Below are 21,247 nucleotides of genomic sequence, written 5' to 3' on the forward strand. Positions count from 1 at the left end.
CATATAGTTTTTTGAGAAGTCAAACCTCACACTTTGACTAAGTTTACAAACAAAAACGTTTACATTTAGAATGCAAAATATGTCTCATTAGATTCATCATAAGATGTAGTTTTGTATTTTATATATTTGGTATTGTAGATGTAAATAGTTTTCTTTATAAACTTGATCAAAATTTGCATAGTTTGATTTTTCAAAAAATGTATACAGATTACATTATGGAACCGAGGGAGTATTTACAAAAGTTAAATAATGTGTCCAAATCCTTAGGGGAGTACTAAAAACCCATGGGGGTGTTGAAAGTCTTCCATCTGCGTCCATCAATTGTGCGCCTTGAGCAAAGCTTGTTATCGTCTTTGTGCCTTCATTTCAGCAGAGCAAAGTTGTTTAATCCCAGGAGTTTGTAGAAGCAGCGCCCGAAAAATCATCGATGTAGACTAGAAGATATCGCTGACTACACGTTGTTCACTCCGTTTGACAGTGCAAAAGACAAATGCCGGACCATGGGAACCAAAGGAGGCACCATCTTCCACACACACACCTAACATTTGGAGGTAACATTTACATTCGTTATTTTATTTTTGCGCAGACAAAAAAAAATTAAGTTTCCTAAATGATAACATCCACACGTGTGGCACAATTCAGCATGGCCCAAACACAGTCGATGTCGTTCGATTCATTTGCACAAATATTGAAGAAGTTGCCATCTGGGTCGAGAGCCACGTAAGCACCCAGCGTCATGTGTGCATTATCATTTAGTGCCACATGTGTGGACGCTCCTCGCCCGAACAGACACACGACGCTCGCCCGAACGTGTGGGCGAAACTGCTCTTCGCCCACACGACGCTGACGGTGATAGATGGCAAATACAACTATGCATATATGACAACTGGTTAATCACACACGGCAACTATGGTTGACCATACATTGCAACTATGGTTTAACAACACGTGGCAACTCCAATTAATTACATATTATGCATAAGTGGCAACTAGTTAATCACACACGGCAACTATGGTTAGACCACACGTGGCAACTCCAATTAGTTACTCATAGCAACTATATTTAATGATACATGGCAACTAAAGTTTTACACATGCGTTCACGCTCACAGGGTGGGGGTGAGCAGTTGCCACACAGAGTTGTGTGGGCCGTCGTAGCTGCACCCAAACGTGTGTGCAGTTTTAGTGTTCGCCCACACAGGGTCGTGTGGGCTGGCTCCTGGATACAACCGGACGAGTCATATGGTCGGATGTCCATTGTACCACACGTGTGATAGTTATCGGCATCCAAAAGTTTTTCCCCTAAAATTTTACATGTGGCAATTTGACTGTGACAAGGAACCCATCTATTTTCTTCAAAAAAAAAACATTTGCAAAAAAATTATTTTTGATGCGCAGGAGCATACACTCCCAACAGCCTAATTGAATTTCTGAAACTAACCCATTTTGTTACGAGTCCATTCTGACTGTACTCGCACGAATTACAAAGCGCCAATCTTCTTTTGCCAATTTTGCGCGACGACCACATGCAGAGCATGCAGAGAGAATGCAACGGAAGAAATAGCGCGCACATAACTGAGGCGCAGACCTAGATCTGATCAACCACACCGGGGAATTTCCATCAATCCTCAATTACACGACCTCTTCAGCACAGGAGATGGAACTTCTAGCCAGGCCAACAAATATAGTCAGAGCTCAACGGTAAGCTGAAGCGCAATCATCATCTACTCTAACAAGCAGCTAGTGCAAGACTCAATGCCTAAATCACCAAAGTTGTACGAATCTGAACATCTAATCTAGAGAGATCGCCAGTAGCCAGCAAAAGATTGCAATATGGAGCTAAGCTATGTCACGGAAGGCTTTCCGTGTTGGTGCTGTAGAGATGATGACCGGATCACTGCCTAACTGCAACCGCGACGACCTGGTTAGTACCTGCGAAAAAAATCAAGGCGAAAAAACCCAGCAGTTACATCTCTGAATCAGAAAGTGCACAGTTCGATACTTTTCTGGTGCAAAAATAGAACAGGCTCTACATGCTACCTTGAATTTCATGCAAAGACACCACACACATATCATTGGTATTATTATTCTACTAGAGCGCTAAATTAACGACTGCTGTGCTGAGTGAAATTTGGTGGTATCGACACGCGGACAGACAGAAAAGGGGAAACACAACGAAGCTAACTTCAGATGCGCTCACAAACGTGCGGGTTGCAATCGCCTTGTTATTAATTCTGATAATGTGGAGGTTATTGAAACGATGAATAATGTCGGATGGTCAGCAGGAGCGGCGGCGGCAATTTTTTATGATTGCTATTTTTTGGCGTGTGATTTTCCTACCTCTAGGTTTGAACATTGTAATAGGGAAGCCAATAAGGTTGCGCACGAGCTTGCTAGGTTGGCTAGATTTTCTTCTACTGTTGATTGGTTTGAGGAGCCTATGATTGAGATTGTACCTTTCCTCACAAACAATGTATCTGTTATTTCGGTTGAATAAAGTCCATATGTTTTTCAAAAAAAAAACTTCAGATGCACTCATCCCATTAGACAAGGATAAAACAGATGGTAAATTGATAAAGAATAGAGCATTAGATCAATCACATAACTGCAGCATTTTTCGTTTTCAGCACAATTTAAGCTCATCAGTGACACCAGCCCAACACAGTAATCTAAATCATCAATAGAGCTATTTATCATTACTGAAAACACCAATTGAACAATTAGAAAGCGGCAAGTTTAGACTTGTCAAATGCCATTTGTCGAAATAGTATGATTCACCATGAGACTAAGCCCTAAATTCCACTGCTTCCAGAAGCGTCACAATTCAATGTAAAGATGCCAGTAGAATATAAGTGGATGCACAGTACATTGCAAATAGGCCAGATAAATCGAAAAGGTTTATTATGGAGTACCTCAAATTGTGTTCGTTTTCTTGCCAGCAAGAATGCGGGATATTTGGAGGCCTCTGCTGAAACCTTCATTGAACAGTACCCTTGTCTGCATTTCTTGAAATCCTGGCAACCAGGACAGCAATGCAACTGGTGCCATAACAATCACTCCAAGCAGTATCTCATACAAACGCGCCACAGAAATAACACTGCCCCACACCACAGTGGATTCGATGAATGGCCTGATCACCTGAGCAATGGAAATCAAGCCCCAGCCAGTAGGAATGAATGCCAAAAGGCCAGTGAAGATGTCAATGATTTGAAACTCAGTAAACTTCAGGAATAATATCAGCACCAGCACTCCCAGAACGATGATAGCAGTCTGGACAACCCGGTAGTAAAGATGTTGCTTTGCAGCATACGTGTCCCTGGTATAGGACATCAGGACAAAAACACCAAAGATCACTGCCACACATATCCAGGAAAGCAGATACACCGCAATACTTCTGCTTCCGTCTGCGATTTTGAGCTGGTATACAACCCCATACTGAAAAAAGAAGTATCTGAGATCTAACAGTATCTCCAAAATCTTTCCCCAAAGGCCAGTAGTCCGCAGATGATCTTGCTCCTCATACCACCACACTTCCCAGCTGTGCTCAGCCTTAGAAAATATACCTCCTGGAAACCAGATCCAGGTCATGAAATCCTCGAAATCATACACAGTTTTCAACCAATCAAAGCCAGAAGGATTAAATGCAAATGGAGCCATGATCCAGGACACCACAAGAAACCAGCTTGATATCATCATGACTATGTAAACAAGTGTGTTCCTGGCAATCACACTGTGAGCGGCATACACGGTCAATATTATTCCGAGCTCTATAGCCTTTATGAAGTGGCTCCTAGCATATAGCCTGTAATTTTCAGCAAAACTCTTATGCTGCACAACAAAGCCACGGCCAGTAGCCCGATACTTTGCACCACCATGAAGAATTGTTCGGCCATAGTAATGGCTTTTTGTTCCCATGGAAAATGTGTAGAAGACAGACGAAAAATTCATCTGCATTGTGAAAAAATCCCAGACAGCAGGTAGAAAACCTAGTTCAAGAGAATTCTCTAAAATCATTGGCAGGGCAGTGAAGAATCCGAGCTGTATGACAAACTGCTGATTTAGCACAGCACCCAAGGCTTTATTGTTAGTAGCATTAGCACTTCCCTGAATTCCAGCCTCCAGACCACTCAGGGCCAGATACAGGCGCCCCCAAACAAATGTGTAAACTGTCAAGACCACCAGCATTGTGTTGAAGTAGAATCCCACTGTTGTATAAAACACAGAAAGCATCCGGAAAAAATCAGTTCTATGACCAAGTCTGTAGATATCCCTACTCAATGTCTGTTCACCATTGCCACTGGATACCTTAGCCTCAAACATCGATATCTGATTAAGCCCAACATCACGCCCCTTGCCAACCTGGATGTACTCATGGTGGCTAACATTTCCACCACGCAGGGTGCAGTTGAAACCTGCAAATATGTCCTCACTGATATTGATTACTCTCGATGCCTTACTTAAACCACCCCGGGTCAGAAACCAAAGGCGATCAAATACATCAGGATGTCCATAATGCATCCGAACCTTCAGTGGATTAGCTAGCACACGCTGCCCAAGGGTAACAAAGCTTGTCTCTTGTGCAGACATGAACCAAGCAAGTGAAGAGACAGATCCAGTGAAAACATGTTCTCGAACTCCCAACAGGGTTGGCTTTTGGCTCCCATGATAATAGTTGTACTGTTGTAATAGATTGCGCATCTTGAGAGCCTCCTCAAAATAATTATCTTGGTTCATGTCAATTGTTTGCACTGCATCGCCTCTTGTGAATATGATGGCATGGTTCTGGTTTTCGGGTTTACCTTCTCCAAGTTTCAGTTGGCCTGGCAACCTGATCCTGTATATCTCAACCTCTTTCTGCAAGTCCTGGTCAAATTTTACAAGGACAGAATAATATTGTATACCACCCATCTCGTGGACCTCATCAACATAAGCAACACGAAGGGCCTCATTTTTCTTCATAAGAGACAGGATATCTTCGGCACGTGGATCTTTCCCCTTTTTCTGGTTTCCGTATATCTGGCAAGCGACCACATAGGTGTACTTCATGAGAGCAGCACCATCTTCCTGGCCTTTAAACAACTGACTGACAGTGCTGGCTCCTCTGTTCAACCTCCTTTGAGGCCGTTGTTGCAAACCATTGTTCATAGGATACACATCATTTTCATGCCTAATGGAACCAAAGCTAGCCAGATGTTTTGTTCCTTCTGTAATGTCAATCTCAGAGGCAGTATCAAGAAAAGCAAGCATCTTGAGAGCCCTGTAATAGTACATCATTCCCCTAACAGTCCGTGATAAGGTCTGACCCCTATACGAGGCCCAAAGTCGGAGCTCCTGAAATTTCCCAGCCCAAATATCATCATCACTAACCATTCCCTCCCTCCTCATACGTTCTAAAAAGTTCGCCCAGTCATCTTCATAAATCTTCTGAAGATAAAACAAGATTGAGATGCCATCTTCATTTTCACGACGAAGCTGGTCCTTGTTGTACATGACGTCTTCGTTGTAATATGGAGTCAAAACACTGAATGCCACCATCTTCTCAACTGTGGGAGCACGAGGCATGTTCATGAATAGGGAGTTGCTGAAGAAAGCTATACGCCGCCTAGCCTCAGGGTTCTTTGGGACATTGTTCATGGAATCCCTGGATGTGAGGATTGTATGGAGGCGCCTCACCTGCTTGTAGAAGCTAAGATCATTCTCACCAGGGAATTTTACGGCATCCTCAAAGAGCAACCCAGATTCAGTCAACCTTGACGGTGCTAGCCCCTCTTGCCGGAGCTGTTCAATACCCTTCCTGGTCTTTGGAAAATCATGAACTGCAAGGACATAGAGAGTCTGCAAGGTGTTGACTATCTTGGTCTGATCTTTTTTTTCCTTCAGTAGCAGTTCCACTAAGGTGATTACAGATGAATGGATTTTAGGTAACAAGTCTAGCCTGTAGTATTCAGAGAATTTCCCGTATTCCATTGCGTTATCAAATGCAAGGAACAGCTGATTGACAATAACGTGCTCATCCGTCCTCTCCTCAATGATCTCCAGCAGCAACTGGCGTATGCTGTCATAAGCTTCAATCACAGCACATCGCCTGTACTCGATGCTAGATATCCTACCCCAGTGTGTCCTGTCATCAGCCACTAGCTCTTTTGCTTGACTGAGAGCAAGAAGCAGCTCATTGTTTAGCAGCAAGCACGGCCACCGCACCACACGAATTTTCCAAACAACTGGTGGAAGCTCAAGAAGCTCAACTTCCTTGTCACTAACAATGTCTTCTTCCCTAAATGTCAGAATGATCTCATTCCAAATCAGTGCAAATCTCTTTGCTTCGACCTCATTTGCTTCAATTTTCCTATATGGGCGGCCAAAACCGTATCTCAGCTTGAGCCGGTGAATTGCATCATACAGTTTACTCCGGATGCCACCATGCAACTTGTCCAGGTGCTCCTCTGGCATCAAATTGAACTGCATTGCACTTGCAAAAAACTGAAACCTCAACCGCAGCTGCTCAACACTGCGAATCTCCCCCAGATGCGAGAAAAGACCGATTAGTGCCCCTGTAAGTGATGAGAAGACTGCATACCATATCTGGATATCCATGAGGTAAATGAGGACAACTGGGAGCCACAGGATGATTACAGCAATCCGCTCCGTGTGGGGCATGAACTCAAACCAGTTACGCCGGATGTCATGGAGGCTGAATATTGTCTTTGTGGGGGACACCATCGGCTTAATCTGGAGGAAGTAGCTGAAGCTAAACTTAGCAGCAAGAAGGCAGATCCAGAACAGGGAATACTTGATGTTATCTATTAGCCCCTCCCTCAGACCACGGCCTACAAATGTGCGCGTCTGGAACCACCAGGTGAGCACATATAGAATTCTCCAATTGGTTTTCTCCGTAAAATTCCGAACCCAAGGAATGATGAACAGCACCAACGCAAGCACCTGTGGGATGACAAACACAGCAGCTGCTTCAAGGAAATTTAACACCCTGGTTTCGGCGGCGAAGGACCACCTGCGATCTCGCCACCGCTGATCCCACATCCGCACATAAAGCACGCTGAATGTGATAGTCCACCCTGCAGCAACAAACGCCTTGAGGACCATCCGGACAGAGATGAGCTTAGTCTCCCTCGACACAAGACTGTATTGAGTGCCCGCATCAAGCAACGCCTGCATAAAGCGCAGCCCAGCCCAGGTGATGAACACTGACAGCACCCGGACCTGGATGTCACGGTGCCTGAGGGTCTCCCATGGAATCCCGCTACCATTCCATGCAATGATCATCGCTGCCTGAAAGAACAGAATAAGCATCACCCATAACCGGTCGAAGCTGCGGTAGACATTCCAGAAAGACCGCTGCTCTACAAAACCAGTCTTCCCAACACGGCCAAACTTCCCCGGCGGCACAAAGAAGCCCCTTGATGAATCCAGTGGCCACCGGAGCTTCTTGAAGACTCGCCGGCTCCAGAAGTACTCATTCACATCATCATAATTTCTCCACGCTGAGTGTGGCTTGGTCCCATTCCGGCTTGCCTCAACCTCGGCCTTGAGCACAGTATAAATCGGAATGACAACACGGTTCAGGAAAGCCTCCTCACCGCACACAGCAGGGATTGCAAGCCGCCCTGTCTCAATATCGATAGAGCAGTCCATGACATGGCTGAGGTCGAGGGCCATGTAGTGGAAGATGTAGCAGAGGCACTCCGGCATGAACCTCAAATTGGCAGCCTCCCCCCAGATTAGCAGGTACAGCGCCGTGTAGAGGAGGTCCCTGCGGGTGTCGACGCCGACGGTGGCCGAAGCACCGGTCCGGCGGCCGGCGCTGGGCACGTGGACGTGCGGCCTCTGGCCGAGGTAGGCGCACCAGGCAGTGTAGTTCCTGAGGAGCTTCTTCCGGATGTTCCGGGCGACGGAGGAGTGGAGGACGTCGGCGGGGTGGTCGGCGGGCAGGGTGCCGCCGGCGCGGAGCTGCGCGTTGGCGAGGAGCAGCACGAGGTGCTCCCGCTGGTTGCGGACGTTGTGCAGCTGGAAGCCGAAGGTGGCGCCGAGCCAGTCGAAGAGGTCGGCGCGGCGGAAGTCCCAGGCGCGCATGAGCGGCGGCTGCGGGAGGTCCTCCGCGTGCGCCATCGCCTCCACCGCCGCGCGCACCTCCGGGAACCGCAGCGACGGGTGCTGCCCGTGCATCACCACGTCCTGAATCGGGATGATGTTGTACGACGCCTGGACCGGCGGCTGCTCCGCCGCCGCCGCGGCGGTGGGGCGGCGGGTGCGCAGGTGGCTCATCCCGTCTCACGCAGCTGCAAAACAGGAGGAGGCGTCAGTACTAGTCATCAACAAGAGCCACATCATTTCCGGCGAACTAGGGCACTCTACACACATGAGGAGGAGGAGACGGCGGCGGGTTAGGGGGGAATCATGCGACGTTTGTCTGGTTTCTCCGGCGTGGGGTTTGAGGGGTTTGCTTTGCTTTGCTTCTGGGGTTTCCAACCATGACCCGACTCGACCCGCTCGCTCGCTAGTGTTTCCGTGCGCTGTACTTTCCGGTGGGATAATGATGACGACGATAAGAATGATGAATGAACGAGAGTTTGGTGATGTGCTACGAGTCCAACTCAACAGCAGTTCTAAATTCTGATCCTAGGTTTCGTCTCGGTGAAGCCATGGAGCCAGCAGAATTGGCACTCAACTGACTCGCTGTTTGCAAAATCTAGGGGATTAATTTTAGTGGATTCTTTTCTTTCTTTCTTTTTGCGATGTACTAATTTTAGTGGATTCGCGTAGATAGCTTTTGGTGATGATCAATATAGGCGTGCATTAATTCTGCTGGAGAGCCGTTTCAGCCCATTTCCAGCAGCAGACGAGATGAGCGGAAAAAGGGCTAGAGGCGTGACAGCTTTTGAATTGTGGTTGAGAAAGCATAAGAGCTTTTAATATTCGGAGATTTGGAGCCATATGGCATATGAGTCCATCAGACTTTTTTGTTTACTCCTATCCCACAATTGGAAACATTTGGCTACATGCCGCTCACGTGCGGTGTCCCCGCTTATTACCCGCTGAAACAACCAGACCGCCAGCACCGGGGGGCAGCAGCAAGCACATGTAGCCAAATGAATCAGCATCAATATCTCATTTATTTTATTAAGATTAACAGTAACGTGAAGCAATATCGCAAGGCCGAAGAAATTTTATAGAGGAGGAAAAAAAGACAGAACAAAATCCGAATGTTGGTGGTGTAGAGTATCTATCGCCGATGGCCAGCAACTGCTTTTGGGGGTAACCTGTGGCCGTGACACTTGTTTTGGGGCATAATTTTTTGCTAGCTCCTTGTGTTTAAAGCCTCCAAGATCGACGCTTTCTGTTTTGCTTTCACCCGTCGCTGTTTGTGTTATGCCGCACTAGCGAGCTACCAGTCAGACCTCCCCGCGTTTGCCGTCAAAGCGAAAAGAGGCTCAGATAAAGACCAATTTGCCTTTCGTAATTCCTGGGCTCAAAACACGTCGTCTTTTTTGCCTGAGGAAAGGGAAAACTAGATCTAACTCGCTGTCTCTTTATGCACAACCCCCAAAGTCCATGTAATTTTTGTTATTTCTGGTTTCCCTGTACCGATGAAAATCGAAGTTTTGCACACAAAAAAGAAAAGACCACTAAACGATAAGCACCTAGCGATTACAGACCACTTACGATAAGCTAGCACAAAACCCTAGCTATGGTGTGCTGCAAATTTGAGTCCATGGCCTCTAAACTAGACGTTACTACTAGTACTGGTGAGTGACACCAGTTTTTTTACTCATCAGCCGCACGCCGCTGCTTGCTTGCGTTGCGTCCGCTCCGTAGCTTGACGCCATGCCAAAAAGGTGCAACGCACGCCGCAAGGGGACGCACGCAGGCGCATCTCAACGAGAATGGCTAGTGGACCCGCCACGTCTCAGTTCCATCAGAGGCGACCATGTGCCGCCAGATCAACGCGATACGGGCTAGCTCAACGACACTGAGACGTGGGCCAGCAGGAGCACGTGGCGGGCCCTGGTAACAAGCAGAGGCTATAGGCGATATTTCCTTCCAGGAGATAAACTCGTCAGTCGCCGCTTGGTGAGGCCCACGAGACGAGCAGCAACGGCATCAGCGGGAGAAAACTACGGGACTGCCACTGACTGAGCACCCCGCTCCGCTCCGCTCGGCTCGGGCGACGGCGCGACCCGTTCGAGCTCGGGGAACCTCGACTGCGAACTGCTAACGGCGATCTACGGGAGCAGTAGTAAAATTCCGTCACCAAGGCGTTCGCGGGGGAGGATTTAGAACTGTCACCTGATCAATCGACCGGCGGCGAGGAGCGGCCGCCCGCCGTCTCCGTCGAGACCCTCGGCTTCCGCTGCGGCGGCTCAATCTTCCCTTTTTTTCTTCTTTATATCACAGCTGATTCGGAAGGGAGGGAAAACAAAATCTGGGAATCAAAATATGCCAATTAGGAAGAAATTTTGGATAAGAACACGCAGGGGGGAGGGAGAAGAAGGAGTCGCCGGAGCAACCGAGAAGGATTCATTACCCCCCAGGCGTTTGTTTGGCCTTCCTCGATCTCCCCTCTCCCGCTGCCGTTGTTGTGCCGCCTCCCGCTCGGCTTCTCACGACTCGCCACTTGCTCGGCCTTGCTGCCGCTAGCGCATTTGAGACGTTTCTCCCCTTCTCGTCCGCCGCGGGGGAGAGGAGAGAGATGCTCTTGGGTGGGGCCGGCCCGGGCCGTCATTCGGGAACTTGGTTATTCTCTCCTAAACGCTACACAAGTCCCAACTGTCCTCATCCATTCTCTTCTGTCTCTCCAATCTAACTCCAATCCAAGCAGAGAAATGAAAATGTTTCCGAGCTGGAAAGACAGTGGGGCGCCCATACTCAGATATTCTCGTGATTTTCGTAGGCTGGGAAATATTGGAAAGGACAAAAAAAATACATGTACGAAAAAGGTGCGGCTCCAGCTGGAAGAGCGAACCGTTCAGTGTAGACTGTAGTACACACTATGATAAGATCAGGACAACACATAAACATGATGGACAAAAAAGTAGACAAAATTCAAAACGTACGTACTAGCAAACATCACCTGACATTGCACACTACAAAATGACAAGATAACTGGAAATAATTTGCTTCAGAACAGATCTCCGTAATCCAGTTGTGCACGTGCACGAGTCAGGGGGGTACATGAAATTCAAGCTCAATGTTTGTATGTACATTGTACGGACAAATCAACAGACGGCATCATATCAAATCTTATTTATTTAGATTGATTTAGACAGATATCACGACACCACCCTGTGGCACACACGGCTTCCAGCGAAACAGGGCCTGGACGAAATCACCACGGACGAGGGGGTGCTCCGGACCCTGATTCGTTCAGCCTGTCGAGCAACGCATTGAAATCTATCTGCTGCCCGCTCTCGGTCATCCTCTGGATCACATTCAGCACCTGGTCCCTTGGATATCCCATGGTGTTTGCCTTCTCAATCATATCTCCATATGGATGGCCACGCATCATGTGATGATGCGATGACCCTGGATGGCTCACACCAGCACCACCTGGAGGCATCTGTGGTGCCTGGGCTGCAGAAGGACCATTGGGCGGGTAGCCGCCATACGATGTGTTGTAACCCCCCTGCGGATGCCCCTGTGGTGCATACTGCGGAGGATAGGCCCCCTTACTTGGAGGCGGCCCAAAAGAACCCTGGCCTGGAGGAGGAAGCTGCTGCCTTTGCATGCTGTGCTGCGGTGGTGGCTGAGACGGTGGGATGCCAGCTCCACCGTATGAATATTGCACTTCCGAATGACTCCCACCTGATGGAGCAACGGTGTTGTATGGTCCTTGCATAGCCGCGCTGCCAGGCAGAGTTTCAGGGGATGGGTTCAATGGCTGGTGGGGTGGATAGCCACCAGAGTAGTTTGGTGGGGGAGTGGAGGGTCTCATCTGAGTTTGCACATGAGGATGTTGTGGTTGTGCTGTCTGAGGAAGATGAGGGTTGGATTGCTGTGGTTGCAGCTGTGGTGGAGGGAACTGTTGAGCATTAGACAACTGGGACTGCTGCGCTGGTTGTGCTGGAAACTGCTGAACATTAGGCAGCTGGGACTGCTGCGCTGGTTGTGTTGGAAACTGGTGAGCATTAGATAGTTGGGGCTGCTGCACAGGTGGAGGAAATGGCTGGGAGAAAGGCTGCTGTTGCTGAGCCACTGGTGCAGGAGATGAACGAGAGGGTTGCTGCTGCTGCTGCCACTGCTGCTGGTAAGGAGTGTAAGACTGGGGCTGGGATTGATTTGCTGACTGAGGCTGGGATGAAGCATGGACATCTTGAGCTTGAGGCCTTAATGGCAGGTATTGCACCTCTTGTTGTACTTGCTGACCCTGTGTGTCCTGGTTGCCTGGAGCTTGGTGTTGTGGGTAGTATACAATGGCTTGGCTAACAGCATAACGGTCCTGCTGCGGTACAAGAGAGCTAGGGGCTGTCTGCTGCACAGGTTGATCATTGTACTGTTGGACTGGTCCAGAAGCTCTAGGTACAAGTGCCGATGAGTTCACCTGATGAGGTAAAGCAAGTGCCAGCTGCTGACTTGCTGCATCTCGCTTTTCTTCAGGCTTCTTTGGCTCAGGGAAAGAAGGCGTCAGCACATCTTCTTTCTTTTTAGATTCATCGTGTGTAAGTTGAAACTTGGCTAGCTCCTTCTGAGTATCCGCTAACTCTTGCTTGTCTCGAAGGATTTGAATAGACCTGTGCACCTGCACCGTTTCAAATTTTAGTCACGGTTAGAAATTTCTTAACAGATTAACACTCAAGATCTGTCAGCGAAGCACGTATGAAAATTAAAGTACAAAAATGTACTGGCTAGATCATCTTGGGTTCTTAACAGTATTTCTTAACAAAACAATGTAAATGTTATAGTTAGAACCATCACAAGTTATGTGTACTGTATATGTATGCTTCACCTGCAGCTACAAATTTGCCACCGAGACATAAATATATTTAGCATAGGAGTGGAGCGCATAACAGGCAACGAAAACAGGTTCATCATTAAGTAGAAAATATCATTCTTCATGTGCATTCAGATCTCAGTGACAGGGACGCTTATATCTTCTGTTGTGTCACTGTCCATGGGTTGGCTTAAATGTGTTTCCTTGAGAGAAAGATCATCGGTTGTTCCAGCTCTATGTTGAGATACCAATGGCTAGAATCTGGAAGGTGCAGATTAGGCACATACAGTGATACAGGTTGATAATTGGCTCAAATACGACTTATACAAGGGCCTGTCCATGGACAGGCCACAGTAAGATGAAGGGCCAAGCAAGTCCAGACGTCCTAGCTGATTGTCCTTTCCTCATAAACTGACTTCCTAACATGCAGTGTGCTTATAACTTGCCATGAGAGTGTAGAACTAGAACAATGGTTAAAGGGCATCAGATTAGAGGATCTGCCCAAGCATCCCCACAAAAAAGCCTTACATGAGAAACAGACAGTAGCTTGCCCGGAATTAATACCATGGGTACGAGATCAAGCCTGAGCATACTTGGGATAACTCGTAGTTGCATGTAAAGACTCCCAAGTGTCTTTATGATGATTTACTTTTGATTTAGTGATTCAGGTAGGACCAAAGGAGTGATAAGATTTGGAACATGCACGAAACTTCCCATGCATGCAACCAAAGTGACCAAGGTGATTTCTCAACAATTTTGTGAATTCGTGGTCAAAATTGCTTACTTGTTATGTTAACTCAGATTTCAGATTATTCACCTATTCCTCTAAGATAAACCACCTATGCCAAAAAAAAACATGGTATGCAGAGAAAGTCATCATGGTTCGGACCTAATAGGTTTAAGTAACCATATTAAACAATCAGTTCAGCTTAGCTTGGGATTTCTAAATAACTGGAAGTAACAGATCAGTAGGATAGGCCCAGACAAACCCTGAACTTTGGGCTTGATCAACTTCAACCTCAGATGAGAGATGCCTGGGTTGGCTACTTCGCTGGCCAAATACGCTCATCTAGTATTGAGCTCATCAAAATCAAACTGCCAAGAGTCTCATATCATTTAGGATATCATACTGGTTATAATCAGTAAGTACCCACTCGAACTTGTGCTGCATCTTCACTGAGGCGTATAAGCACAGAGGATACAGTTACAGTGAATGAAACAGCCTGATGCATTGTTCTAAGATTGAACATAATGTGTAACTGCAATTTGTTTCAACTAACCAAGAAAAACTGGTTGGAGTGGAACAAAAGAAATCACAGGAGGTAATACTACAGAAACATAAGCTAGAAAAAACCACAGCAGAACAACAAACGATGTAATATAGATTAAATATATCTGAACCTTATACTTACTATACCGATGGCTTTCGCTACTTAGTCTGAACTCACAATTACTAGATGATCAATAGAATAAATAAACATATTGGAGCAACAAACTGGAGCAAACATTTACAAGGAAAGGAGTAAACTTCACATGTAAGTGATATACAATGTTTGATGCAACGGATCATGGATGGCCTGTCGGCCAAAGATGAGAGAGTGTTCATTGCCATCCACACGGGGTTGATCCCTATGATGAACGAAACGTGCCGTACTTAATCGGAGTACACACCACATTGTGTCCCTCCAGTATTTTCCTCATGTGTAGGCAACACACAAGCACACACGCGCGCGCGCACACAGAGTCACACACTCGTGTTTATTTGTGCATATGATGTTGGTGGTGTGTGTGGCTTGTGTGCATCCGCCTTTTACTCCCTAACAAAATATTCTGATGTAATAATGTCCAAGATAGTTTCATCCAGAGACACAATAAAGTGCATACACATCAAATAAATTCATAGATATGATATTAGTAATATATCAATGAATATATGGCATGATATTAGTAATATATCAATGAATATATGGCATGATATTAGTAATATATCAATGAATATATGGCATGATTGCACTGATAATACACCTGAAAGAACTATATTATCAAAACGGCCTTACTCTAAATAGTACTCCCTCCGTTCACAAATATAAGATGTTCTAACTTTTTTGTGAATAGGATGTAGATAGGCACACTTTATGTGTTTGTTCACTCATTTCAGTCTGCATGTAGTCCATATTGAAATATCCAAAACATCTCATATTTGTAAACGGAGAGAGTAGTATTTACTTACTTCATGTAGATGTTTCTCAAGAGATTTTAATCTTAGATCAGTTTCATCACGAAGCACATCAGCTCGAAGCTCGCCTATGGACCTCTCAAGCTTATAGCAATAAATCTCCAGTTGTGAAAGCCTGCTGGTGATTCCTTCAAGAGACCTTAGCAAATTATCAGCATATTTCTTCATGCATTTCTCAACAGCAGAAAGTACATCCTCTTTGGCATAACTCTCTTGTTCATAAACTTTAACAGATGGTCTCCCAAATCTGCTCTCATGAAAATCCTGTTGCAAAAGTACAAGAATGAGTACTGGAAGTAATGAATGAAGGTTGAGCATTATAACCACAGCGATTATAAAATAAGTTCGTCGCTGGAACCAAAACAAAACCCTCCAGCATCCAGCAATACAAAGGGCATTGCTATGGAATTTCCAGCATGATTCAAATTGTTTTCAAACTGATCCCTTAAATTTTCCTATCTATTGACTAGCATTGTAGTAACAATAAGCTGTGCAGGGTTTGAAGAAATAGGTGATATATCCCAGTGAAGTTAAAGTATACGACCCAAAAGTCTAAAACACTGGATTGCGACATTTCTATACTACAAGTATAAACATGCACGAGTTTCCCTCAATCACGATACATAAATCAATCAAAATTGTTTAAAACATAGGGCGCATAATACCCTGGGCAGAAGCACAACTGACGCGTAATAACAGTGAAAATAGAGATTTTCCCATGCGAACTCGTCATGGGACACTTTAACCCAGTTTCATTTTCCTTCCTCCCAAATTCCTCCAACGGAACGGAGGGATCCGCAGACCAGAACCGAAATTTAGCCCCAAGCTTCTACCAGAGCTTGGCACGCCAACAAATACTGCTCGCGGAAGGGATCTAAGGGAGGGAAGGGACGATGGATACCTTGTCGACTGGATCGGGTCGCTTGGGCTCGGAGGGGGCGGCGAAGTCGTCGTAGGAGCAGAGCACGTCGTCCGTGCCGAAGTCGAAGCTCCGAGTGCCGCCTGCGGAGCCGCGGCCTGAGGGCCCGCCGGAGCCGGACATCGCAGGGTTAGGGTTTTGGTCGCGATGGGGAGCTTGCTTGGAGGGGAAGGGAAGGGGATGGGAGGGCGGTTGATAGGTTGCAGGTGAGGAGAGAGGAGGAAGAAGGACGGATCGATTGATTAGTCTGTGCTGTTTGTTTTTACTTTTTATTAGGGCCCTCTGGTGTGTTGATTAAGCAAAGGCCTCGCCGTCCCGGCTGAGACGATAAGACTAGACTAAGTTTTGTATAGCGACGGGTTATCTCTTTTTGCTTTCTTTTGGTTACTTTTTTATATATATTGAGAAGGCTGGTAATCGAGCAAACAATAGTGAAAATTGTCTCTTTCAGACTTGCGTGTTTCTTCAGTTAAAAGCAATTTCAAAAAAAATGGCTGGACATAGTTTTTAGGGGGAAATGGAAACTAGAATAGCTGTATGATTCATATGCTTGTTTTCATCTGTTGCTTACTTGCTTTGCACTCTGCTTGAAAGAAAAATTCCTTTTGACTTTTTTTTTGCGAGAAGGCCAAGGATATATTAAAATTGTTCCCTTATAAAATGATTCTTGCATAAATAGAAAATAACATACATGTCCTTGGGTATAACGTTGACGTCTTCCTCCTGCACTCGTTGGTGGCGCGCTATGGGCAAAGCTCCATGGCACCTTTGGTTCTCCAAACTAACCTTGGACCTAGGGTAACGTTGTTAACACAACAGAAATGAAGTCATGAGTCGGAGCCAAAAGAAGCCGACAACATCGAATTGCATATTATATCGTTGTCCTGGGAAGAATGCAACTAAGAGGCTGAACAATCATCCCCGATCCGTCCAGTCAGCACCAGAGAGGCCTAACCTCACTAGCTCATTGATGAAGCCGAACCTAACCGTGCTTCGTCGAATGGAGAAGCCAAAAGACCAAAACACGAACCATCATCGTCCACTTCGTCAAAGACCACCTAGATGAAACATAGACAAACGAGGGGGGGCAGATCTGGCCCTGGCCGAAGCTTCACGCGCCATGCAGCGACGCCAATCGACATCATCAGACCGAGGACATGAGAGGAAGGGATTTATTCCACGCCTTCGATGATGCCATCGCCTCGCCACCACCGGCCTGCACCGAGCCTTAACCAAGGCTAGGACTGTTGGGTAACGTAGTAATTTCAAAAAAATCCTACGCACACGCAAGATCATGGTGATGCATAGCAACGAGAGGGGAGAGTGTTGTCCACGTACCCTCGTAGACCGACAGCGGAAGCGTTAGCACAACGCGGTTGATGTAGTCGTACGTCTTCACGATCCGACCGATCAAGTACCGAACGCACGGCACCTCCGAGTTCAGCACACGTTCAGCCCGATGACGTCCCTCGAACTCCGATCCAGCCGAGTGTTGAGGGAGAGTTTCGTCAGCACGACGGCGTGGTGACGATGATGATGTTCTACCGACGCAGGGCTTCGCCTAAGCACCGCTACAGTATTATCGAGGTGGACTATGGTGGAGGGGGGCACCGCACACGGCTAAAAGATCAACAGATCAATTGTTGTGTCTTTAGGGTGCCCCCTGCCCCCGTATATAAAGGAGCAAGCGGGGGAGAGGCGGCCGGCCAGGAGGGGCGCGCCAGGAGGAGTCCTACTCCCACCGGGAGTAGGACTCCCTCCCTTTTCCTTGTTGGATTAGGAGTGGAGAGGGAAGGAGAGAGAGGGGGAAAGGAAAGGGGGGCGCCGCCCCCCCCTCCTTGTCCAATTCGGACTTGGGGGGAGGGGCGCGCGGCTGCCCCTTGGCTGCCTCTCCTCTTCCACCAATTGGGCCCATGAGGCCCAATAACCTCCGGGGGGTTCCGGTAACCCCTCGGTACTCCGGTATATATCCGATAACCCCCGGAACCATTCCGGTGTCCGAATATAGTCGTCCAATATATCAATCTTCATGTCTCGACCATTTCGAGACTCCTCGTTATGTCCGTGATCACATCCAGGACTCCGAACAACCTTCGGTACATCAAAACATATAAACTCATAATATAACTGTCATCAAAACTTTAAGCGTGCGGACCCTACGGGTTCGAGAACTATGTAGACATGACCGAGACACGTCTCCGGTCAATAACCAATAGCGAAACCTGGATGCTCATATTGGCTCCCACATATTCTACGAAGATCTTTATCGGCCAGACCGCATAACAACATACGTTGTTCCCTTTGTCATCGGTATGTTACTTGCCCGAGATTCAATCGTCGGTATCTCAATACCTAGTTCAATCTCGTTACCGGCAAGTCTCTTTACTCGTTTTGTAATACATCATCCCGCAACTAACTCATTAGTTGCAATGCTTGCAAGGCTTAAGTGATGTGCATTACCGAGTGGGCCCAGAGATACCTCTCCGACAATCGGAGTGACAAATCCTAATCTCGAAATACGACAACCCAACAAGTACCTTCGGAGACACCTGTAGAGCACCTTTATAATCACCCAGTTACGTTGTGATGTTTGGTAGCACACAAAGTGTTCCTCCGGTAAACGGGAGTTGCATAATCTCATAGTCATAGGAACATGTATAAGTCATGAAGAAAGCAATAGCAACAAACTAAACGATCAAGTGCTAAGCTAACGGAATGGGTCAAGTCAATCACATCATTCTCCTAATGATGTGATCCCGTTAATCAAATGACAACTCATGTCAATGGCTAGGAAACATAACCATCTTTGATCAATGAGCTAGTCAAGTAGAGGCATACTAGTGACACTCTGTTTGTCTATGTATTCACACAAGTATTATGTTTCCGGTTAATACAATTCTAGCATGAATGATAAACATTTATCATGATATAAGGAAATAAATAATAACTTTATTATTGCCTCTAGGGCATATTTCCTTTAGTCTCCCACTTGCACTAGAGTCAATAATCTAGATTACACTGTAATGATTCTAACACCCATGGAGCCTTGGTGCTGATCATGTTTTGCTCGTGGAAGAGGCTTAGTCAACGGGTCTGCAACATTCAGATCCGTATGTATCTTGCAAATTTCTATGTCTCCCACCTGGACTAAATCCCAGATGGAATTGAAGCGTCTCTTGATGTGCTTGGTTCTCTTGTGAAATCTAGATTCCTTCGCCAAGGCAATTGCACCAGTATTGTCACAAAAGATTTTCATTGAACCCGATGCACTAGGTATGACACCTAGATCGGATATGAACTCCTTCATCCAGACTCCTTCATTTGCTGCTTCCGAAGCAGCTATGTACTCCGCTTCACACGTAGATCCTGCCATGACGCTTTGTTTAGAACTGCACCAACTGACAGCTCCACCGTTCAATCTAAACACGTATCCGGTTTGTGATTTAGAATCGTCCGGATCAGTGTCAAAGCTTGCATCAACGTAACCATTTACGATGAGCTCTTTGTCACCTCCATAAACGAGAAACATATCCTTAGTCTTTTTCAGGTATTTCAGGATGTTCTTGACCGCTGTCCAGTGATCCACTCCTGGATTACTTTGGTACCTCCCTGCTAAACTTATAGCAAGGCACACATCAGGTCTGGTACACAGCATTGCATACATGATAGAGCCTATGGCTGAAGCATAGGGAACATCTTTCATCTTCTCTCTATCTTCTGCAGTGGTCGGGCATTGAGTCTTACTCAACTTCACACCTTGTAACACAGGCAAGAACCCTTTCTTTGCTTGATCCATTTTGAACTTCTTCAAAACTTTGTCAAGGTATGTGCTTTGTGAAAGTCCAATTAAGCGTCTTGATCTATCTCTATTGATCTTGATGCCCAATATATAAGCAGCTTCACCGAGGTCTTTCATTGAAAAACTCTTATTCAAGTATCCCTTTATGCTATCCAGAAATTCTATATCATTTCCAATCAGCAATATGTCATCCACATATAATATCAGAAATGCTACAGAGATCCCACTCACTTTCTTATAAATACAGGCTTCTCCAAAAGTCTGTATAAAACCAAATGCTTTGATCACACTATCAAAGCGTTTATTCCAACTCCGAGAGGCTTGCACCAGTCCATAAATGGATCGCTGGAGCTTGCACACTTTGTTAGCTCCCTTTGGATCGACAAAACCTTCCGGTTGCATCATATACAACTCTTATTCCAGAAATCCATTCAGGAATGCAGTTTTGACATCCATTTGCCAAATTTCATAATCATAAAATGCGGCAATTGCTAACATGATTCGGACAGACTTAAGCATCGCTACGGGTGAGAAGGTCTCATCGTAGTCAACCCCTTGAACTTGTCGAAAACCTTTCACAACAAGTCGAGCTTTATAGACAGTAACATTACCGTCAGCGTCAGTCTTCTTCTTGAAGATCCATTCATTCTCAATGGCTTGCCGATCATCGGGCAAGTCAACCAAAGTCCACACTTTGTTCTCATACATGGATCCCATCTCAGATTTCATGGCTTCAAGCCATTTTGCGGAATCTGGGCTCACCATCGCTTCTTCATAGTTCGTAGGTTCGTCATGGTCTAGCAACATAACTTCCAGAACAGGATTACCGTACCACTCTGGTGCGGATCTTACTCTGGTTGACCTACGAGGTTCAGTAACAACTTGATCTGAAGTTTCATGATCATCATCATTAACTTCCTCACTAATTGGTGTAGGTGTCGCAGAAACCGGTTTCTGTGATGAACTACTTTCCAATAAGGGAGCAGGTACAGTTACCTCATCAAGTTCTACTTTCCTCCCACTCACTTCTTTCGAGAGAAACTCCTTCTCTAGAAAGATTCCAAATTTAGCAACAAAAGTCTTGCCTTCGGATCTGTGATAGAAGGTGTACCCAACAGTCTCTTTTGGGTATCCTATGAAGACACATTTTTACGATTTGGGTTCGAGCTTATCAGGTTGAAGCTTTTTCACATAAGCATCGCAGCCCCAAACTTTAAGAAACGACAACTTTGGTTTCTTGCCAAACCACAGTTCATAAGGCGTCGTCTCAACGAATTTCGATGGTGTCCTATTTAACGTGAATGCAGCCGTCTCTAAAGCATAACCCCAAAACGATAGCGGTAAATCAGTA

The 21,247-nt window shown here is 46.2% G+C and overlaps 2 protein-coding genes and 1 non-coding gene across 5 annotated transcripts; all 3 read right to left on the minus strand.

Moving 5' to 3' along the window:
- Window positions 1–1,553: 1,553 nt before the first annotated feature.
- LOC109732241 (callose synthase 11) lies at window positions 1,554–10,732 on the minus strand. Of its 3 annotated transcripts, none has more exons than XM_020291439.4 (4): window positions 10,540–10,732; window positions 10,302–10,437; window positions 2,912–8,293; window positions 1,554–1,931 (listed from the first exon to the last, which is right to left on the minus strand). In XM_020291439.4, exon 3 carries the CDS (start codon window positions 8,277–8,279, stop codon window positions 2,913–2,915), a length of 5,367 nt encoding a protein of 1,788 aa, XP_020147028.1. In that variant the 5' UTR covers window positions 8,280–8,293; window positions 10,302–10,437; window positions 10,540–10,732; the 3' UTR covers window positions 1,554–1,931; window position 2,912. The 3 variants fall into 3 exon arrangements, with proteins under 3 accessions (XP_020147028.1, XP_073366818.1, XP_020147029.1); XM_073510717.1 differs by having other exon boundaries at window positions 10,302–10,409; window positions 10,540–10,721; XM_020291440.4 differs by lacking the exons at window positions 10,302–10,437; window positions 10,540–10,732 and adding an exon at window positions 8,374–8,729.
- Window positions 5,204–5,284, minus strand: LOC120962204 (small nucleolar RNA J33). Its single transcript, XR_005753047.1, has one exon. It is a non-coding gene; the product is annotated as a small nucleolar RNA J33 (small nucleolar RNA).
- Window positions 10,733–11,114: 382 nt separating the features above from the next.
- Window positions 11,115–16,437, minus strand: LOC109780022 (uncharacterized). The gene is made up of 3 exons (XM_020338616.4): window positions 16,080–16,437; window positions 15,173–15,442; window positions 11,115–12,750 (listed from the first exon to the last, which is right to left on the minus strand). The coding sequence occupies exons 1-3, from the start codon at window positions 16,218–16,220 to the stop codon at window positions 11,341–11,343; spliced, it is 1,821 nt and encodes a 606-aa protein (XP_020194205.1). The 5' UTR covers window positions 16,221–16,437; the 3' UTR covers window positions 11,115–11,340.
- Between the last annotated feature and the right edge of the window lie 4,810 nt (window positions 16,438–21,247).

This window comes from Aegilops tauschii, chromosome 3 (assembly GCF_002575655.3).
Source record: "Aegilops tauschii subsp. strangulata cultivar AL8/78 chromosome 3, Aet v6.0, whole genome shotgun sequence".
Lineage (NCBI taxonomy): Eukaryota > Viridiplantae > Streptophyta > Magnoliopsida > Poales > Poaceae > Aegilops > Aegilops tauschii.

Bases quoted from the DNA above. Each gene is read 5' to 3' on its own strand.
- LOC109732241 (XM_020291439.4), bottom strand. From the start codon at position 8,279: ATGAGCCACCTGCGCACCCGCCGCCCCACCGCCGCGGCGGCGGCGGAG.
- LOC109780022 (XM_020338616.4), bottom strand. From the start codon at position 16,220: ATGTCCGGCTCCGGCGGGCCCTCAGGCCGCGGCTCCGCAGGCGGCACT. The intron at 15,443-16,079 runs GTATCCATCGTC...CTTTTGCAACAG, and splicing joins GACCCGATCCAGTCGACAAG to GATTTTCATGAGAGCAGATT. The intron at 12,751-15,172 runs GTAAGTAAATAC...GAAACGGTGCAG, and splicing joins TTGAGAAACATCTACATGAA to GTGCACAGGTCTATTCAAAT.